At 37.9% G+C, this 6,646-nt stretch overlaps 1 protein-coding gene across 2 annotated transcripts; it reads left to right on the forward strand.

Moving 5' to 3' along the window:
* Positions 1-2,624: 2,624 nt before the first annotated feature.
* On the forward strand, positions 2,625-6,317 carry LOC112278317 (uncharacterized). Of its 2 annotated transcripts, XM_024511601.3 has the most exons (5): positions 2,671-2,818; positions 3,383-3,705; positions 4,130-4,250; positions 4,366-4,503; positions 4,676-6,317. In XM_024511601.3, the coding sequence occupies exons 2-5, from the start codon at positions 3,456-3,458 to the stop codon at positions 5,262-5,264; spliced, it is 1,098 nt and encodes a 365-aa protein (XP_024367369.1). In that variant the 5' UTR covers positions 2,671-2,818; positions 3,383-3,455; the 3' UTR covers positions 5,265-6,317. The 2 variants fall into 2 exon arrangements, with proteins under 2 accessions (XP_024367367.1, XP_024367369.1); XM_024511599.3 differs by having other exon boundaries at positions 2,625-3,705.
* The last annotated feature ends 329 nt before the right edge of the window (positions 6,318-6,646 follow it).

The following is a 6,646-nucleotide window of genomic DNA, read 5'->3' on the forward strand; positions in this document are numbered from 1 at the left end:
TTTGGTTTAATTTTTTTGATATATTATTAATAGTTTAATTTTTTAATATTTAAAAATTCGTCAACCTAGTTGCAAACTAATTGAAATGATTAAAATTAATATATTTTTTTCTTATTTTTTAAATATTTCTTATTAAATTATATAAAATAATAATCATGTTTTAATATATTACTATTTCTTATAATTAAATTAAAAATTAATTGAGAATTTGAAGTAATGCCAAAATAAAAACATATTATCTTAATAATTGTTGATTTATATTATTAATAATATATATATATATATATATATAATTAAATTGTATAATAAACTTTTAATTGTACCAAAATTGGTTTTTATTATTTTTAACAACATCTCTATAAGCCATTATATATATTAGATAGCATAAAAATAAAATAAAATAAAATAAAATATTTTTTACATAATTTTTTTTAAATATTTGTTTTAGTAAGATAGAAAATAAAAAGCCAATATATTTATTTCAAGATTTATTATTTGCCAAATCTTCAAATAAATTACTTAAATTTTTTTAATCTTTATAATATTAAAATTAAAAAGAAGATCTTTTACAAAAGAAATGAATTGTTTAAAATGAATAAACAAGTAGAATATATATATGTTAAATACAACATATTTAGAGACAAATTATAACTACAAATTCTTTTAGATGTATCATGTCGCTACCAAAACTTCTTTTAGAAGTTTTTAACTTTTAAAAACCATTATAAAATCAATCTACAACTTTGATACTTATACTTCATGGTTAAATTGAAGTTTTTATATAATATTTTTAATAACCAATAATTAGATAGATAGATAGTCAAATAGAATTAGGTTGTCTTATTTGTTATAAATGCTTTTCTCGTATTTTTATTTTGATTAAATAAATATATTTTATATTTTTTTAGTTTTAGTTTTTTTTTAATTTATTTCTATCTTCTTTCTCAGTAAAATATGAGTGTATTTTCTTTATATATTTTTTATTAATTTTTATCTCTAATGCTAATGAAAATCTTTAATGATAAGATTGTTAGTAGTATTTAAGTATAAAAAAGTTGTATTTAGATTACTAATTTGTAAGTCCAAATCCAATAATCTCTTTTATTTATATTTCTTCTATATCTACTTGTATTATATAATGAGCTTATTAGTATTTACATAAATAATTTTTATTTTAAATAAAATTTCTAAAAAAATACTTTTAATTAAAAAAATCCTTGAAATAATGAATAGTAGTTTTTTTAGCTTAGGAGCTTGTTTTAAAATATTTATAAAAAGAATTTTTGTGATACAATATTTCTTACAATAATAATAAAATGAATTGTAATCATCTAAATTATAAATTAATAAAATAAAATAAATATGTATAACTAAATAAAATTATTTAAATTTAAATATTTAAGCATATATTTAAATATATATAATTTATTTTTATATTAAAAAGATATTGAAATATATGAAAGAATAATTATTATTTATGATGAGACTTTTGAGTTGGCAAAGTTACTAAAATTTCAAACTATTTAAAACTTTCAACATAAATCTAAAAACTATCAAATAAGATTATAAGATATACCATAAAATTATAAGATATACCATAAAATTATTTATATTATGGTATATCTTATAAAATCAATATACATATTATAAGATATACCATAATATAAATATCTGAATTCATAACTGGAAAGAAAGTATTATTTTATCAAAATTTACATCAATCATGAACATTGATAATTGTTGTAGAGAAAATTCCAAAAATAAGTGTAAATTCTTCCTGCCGTTCAGGATAGAAAATTAAAAAAATAATTAACTTGATAAATAATATATTAATCACCTCAAAGCAAAGACACTTATTAATTCACTCGAATTCCACTGAATGGGATGATATTCCAGGATGAAAGTTTCACTCATAGTCGAGTATTAAGGCGTGTTACATGGACGACATCAGGGTTCAAATCCCCGTGGGGGCAATCACGAGCACTCGTTGCATGTTTCAAGTGTTCGGTGCAGCGCTCGCTTGTTGCTTGCGAAGCGCGGATGATGCTGCGACTGAAGTGTACAGTCGCGGGTGCTCTTCATTGCAATGGAGTCAATTATTAGCCTACGTCCGATTTCTATGGCTTTGTTGTCGTTTCCCTTGGAAATTGGACTCGGCACACGGTGGAATGCGTGAACGTGGAGACTCCATCCCTCCCTTTGGATCAGTCGGGAAAGGCTACCCAGCTGCGCAACAGTGGCACCATGCTCCCTCGAAGCAGCCCTATTGACTTTGATGCTCCAGTGGGTACCTTTGCGGGATTTCCTCGAGAAGATTTCAACGCTTAAAAGTTTCAACGATTCAACGCCTCTCTCGGTGACGAATAGTCTGCTACGCTGACCCTACTGCTTCAATCCTCCCCATGGACCCGTGGACTGCATCCTCGTGGGTCAATGGGTTGTAAATTTAGGAAGTGTCGCATGATAGCGCACATTTACTTGCGCAGAGGTGGCAACAGCTCCACAGAACCGCGCCTCGGGTGAGTCGTAGTGGTAATGCTGCGCCAGCTGCCAGAGCGTAGCACCCACTGATCACGCCCACACCCCCCCCCCCCCTCTCCCCCCAAATCCAAGGGGGACGTGGGGATAACTCCCGGGCATTTCTGTGCTGCACTAGATGGTTCGCTTCTCCAACTTCGTGGACCCAACTGGGTCATTACCAGGACGTCACTTCGATCGACAAGTGAAAACATTCGCGAATCTGTCGGTGTTCGTAGTGTGTCACGCGACTCATTAGTTTGGGTCGCCGAAGAAGAAGAAGAAGCAGAAGTTGTTGCAGGTACTCATACATTTGCTCGATTGTTTGTGGTGCTTGTTTGCCCGGAAAGCACGTGGCGGTGGACCGGGGGTTTGGATTGAAATGGGCTGCTGGGACATAACATATGTGTTAGAGCGGAGGAATGCCTCGTCTGCCCTGGTTTGAAATTCTCCGAGCTGCTTCAGCCGATTTAGTTGATGGTTTTCTTTTCTAGAATATCATAGCTGCGGAGGCGGTAAGAGATTTTGTTGCTTGAGGGATTTTTAGGAGAGCTCCGTTGGTGGAAGCTGTCATGAGTTTCAGATATAACACCAGCGTTCCCCGGCTGAAAGGGGACCGTCCGGAGTTTGAGCGTTGTGTGCAGACAGTGAAAGAGATGCTTAGCACGGCAATTGTTCACCAGAGGGATCTTCTGAATCTGGTTGTATCCCATTACCCGCAGAGCATTGTCGCTACTCCAATTGCGGACGAACGCATTGGCTGCGGAGTTCTCACTCCAGAGTTCCCAATCTCTCCTCTCGTCCTTCAAGAGCTCAAAGCCTACATTGAAAACTCCTTGAACTATTGTCACCTCGCCCTGTGCAGCCTTCGAGAGATTAACCTGAACTCGTTCACTTCGTCTCCTTCTGATTCGTCACCATCAACGCTGAACACTTCTATGAGGAGCTCTAGTGCAGTTGAGGGACAGTTTCCGCCAGGATGGAATACGAAATTCTTCGATGTAACTAACCATGCGAAAGATCACCTATCACCCAGGCTAAACGTCGTCGCTCCTCTGAACTCCCTTCGCAGTTCCTTACACAAGGATCCTCTCCCGTATCATTCAATCACCACCAAGGGCAACGGATGCACACCACGGAATTCTGGAAGTCCCCGCTTCACTGATCCCTTCTCGCAACCCCCACCAGGTAACATTGCAGTTCATGCCTCTTCGTTGCCGTAACCGGAGATCGGTTTTGGATTACGTGAACCATCATTCAGCAAAATGGACGTTAGCGCACTCCTCCCCACCAGAAAGTTATATACTGACTGTGTTCTTTGCGTACGCAAGAGGAATCATAAGACCCAAGTGAAAGTTCAATGTGGTGTCTCCTTTTTCTTCATTTCAAACCATGATGGTATGCGTGAGAAGTTTCTGTGAGAACTAGATGGATGAGCATCAGATATTCTTCTAATCCACCACACAAATTTAGTCGACAACATCAGAAAGGCTGACATGTCCTATTTGTCAGAGTTAGGATTTCGGGCAGAGAATCATCCGGTACTTTGTCACTAATCTGGTGCTGCATATCAAGCCCTGTTGAATGAAACCCAAGATGAATTGCTGTGCAGGTGAAGGTTCATCAACGCAACAGCAGCACCCACACGAACAGAACCTGAATACAAGGTTACTGGCGGTGGATTCGAATCCACCGTGGCCAAGGATCAGTTCCGCTGCCAACAGTGAAGCCAGGTAGCTATGCTTTCCATACATGATGCCTTTTACTCTCTGCAGAATGATCGTGAACAATTGAATCCTCAGACACATACCAAAAAAACTGATGTAATGTTGGCGGGACTATCCTCAGAAAATTTGGCGGACAGAAGGCAAAGCCTGGAGTGGTTCTCCAGAAACTGAACGACGGCAAGAGGGGGATTCCTGATGATGGTCACCGGGGCTGGAAGAAATACGGCAACAAAGCCATCCAGAATTCCAACCATTGCAGGTCCGTATCCACTACTTTCTCAACGTGCTAAATCAACAAGGAGCACGTTGAATGTTCTCAAGTATGAGATCAGTTACTCAAACTAGTTTTGTTTCTTTTTCTAATTGTATTGCAAATATCATCTCATTCATAATCTCTCCACATCATGAATTTGGGTTCGCACTGGATACAGAGGATACTACAAATGCAGCCTGAAGGAGTGCCGTGCGAAGAAGATGGTGCAACTCACTGACAGGGATCCTACCCTCTTCGAGGTAACATATGTGGGGAAGCATAGCTGCAGCTCCAGCACTGCGCACCCGCGGTGCCGACACCGTTCTACACAAATGCTATCAAGCAGTCTTGTGCATGTTGGGAGCAACGGATCTTCAGAAGGAGGGCAGGCCACGTCTACAGTGACCAAGGAAGACAGAGCAGAGGATTGGAAGACCCAGCGTGCTGCTGCCAGTATTGGAACGAATTTAGTGGTAGACGTATCGAATCCCATTATTGATAATGGTTGGAAGGGTGGAAAGTATTCGAATGAGCATAACTACAGTTACAGCTACTTCAACATGGGCATGACCACGTCAACAACGGCATCGACGGCGTCGGAAGAACCAAAGCAATGCGAAGTAGGGGAAGGAGATGACGACGTGGACCAGGACGAGGAAGGCGATGTGTGCATGGACACATATCTCCATCAAAGCTCACGCCATCACCAAGCTGCGTATTCGTTGTGGCATGACTTTGATACATATCCCACCCTATCCACGGACTGATATCCTGTCAGACTTGATACATTGAGAGTAGAATAACTTCCGCGGCAGGCTTCAAAAATAACTGATCGAAGATCCAACGGCAGCGTTTATCGGTATGGACACTCCTCCGAGTCAACATAGAATTGCCTGGGAATCACAAAGACGTCGGCATGAGGAAGTGAACTCGTCCATCTTCAATTCTTTTTAGCATTGATCACATACTGTTCTCTTAGTTCAAACTGAAACTTAAATCTAGTCACTGTCTGTACCATAATTGTAGAGATTGCGACCACTTGTTCTTAAAAAGGGCTTCACATCAGTAATCCTACTTCACAGAAGGTTTTCAATTTACCCAGCATTGAAGGGGGATTAGGATCGCTTCGATTTCAGCTGCTTCTGAGGTCGACACACTTTCGTGATCTCAATAACAGACATCTCTAGCATTGCGATGCTGCGCCTCGATGCGCACGAAGATCAGTTGCTTGATGGGTTTGTTTTTTTCGTTCGACTGTCGTTTCTTCCATTCTTTTGTTGTCATCGACTCCTCCGACTTCGACTACAGCTTCGATCTCGTGATACATTGTGGCTTCACGACTGTTGTTCCTCTCAAGTTTTTTGACCCTCGATCATTGGCTTTTACGCCGAACGTTTACGGGGTTCGAGCTTGGTGACGATGCAACATGTTGGTTCAGCCTTTCATGAAATCAAAGGAAAGATTCTTCTTCGACACGTTCATGGATCTCTGAACATCAAACGACCTAAAACAGTAGTTGCTGAGGGCGAATGCGGACTGTGCTAGACTCCGATCTCCAAAAATCAATCAACCACGACGACGACGATGACTCATTCATAAGAAAATAAGCTAGATTTCAGGGTGGAACATTTTGGGAATCTGCAATTAGGGTGTAGAAATCTTAATTGTTTCATATGGGTTATCTTGATTAACGTATAATGAATGTCGTAATCGGAAGAAGCATTGCAACGATGACAGTATTATACGTCGACTCAAAGTCAAATTTGCAAAAAGTTAATTCCGAATAGCAAACTGAAATTGGACTGAAAAGTATTACTTTACGTTGTGTGATCAATACCGGGTCAAATTTTGCGCTAATTTTTGATGTTTTTGATTTTCTTTTTCTTTTTCAAAACTATGATTTTCTACTTGCTTAACAGTTATAGAGTACACTTATTAACTAAACATCGCATTCGAAAACAGATGCTACGTAACTGTAAACGAGTATTAACAAACTTCATTTGCTACCTAGAAAAAAAAGAATCAAAAAGTGGAAATAATATGTAACTCTTTTCAAAGATGAAAAATAATCACTGATGTAAAATTTAATGAGGATAAGGATGATTGTACTCGGGGTTGAAGAACCTCGCTAATTCCCCCGAACCAATGC

Source organism: Physcomitrium patens, chromosome 25 (genome assembly GCF_059467195.1).
Source record: "Physcomitrium patens ecotype Gransden chromosome 25, ASM5946719v1, whole genome shotgun sequence".
NCBI classification, from domain to species: domain Eukaryota; kingdom Viridiplantae; phylum Streptophyta; class Bryopsida; order Funariales; family Funariaceae; genus Physcomitrium; species Physcomitrium patens.

Excerpts from the sequence above, each read along its gene's own strand:
- LOC112278317 (XM_024511599.3), top strand. The coding sequence starts at position 3,090 with ATGAGTTTCAGATATAACACCAGCGTTCCCCGGCTGAAAGGGGACCGT. Across the intron at positions 4,251-4,365 it reads GCTGCCAACAGTGAAGCCAG|AAAATTTGGCGGACAGAAGG; the intron begins GTAGCTATGCTT and ends GACTATCCTCAG. Across the intron at positions 4,504-4,675 it reads CAGAATTCCAACCATTGCAG|AGGATACTACAAATGCAGCC; the intron begins GTCCGTATCCAC and ends CACTGGATACAG.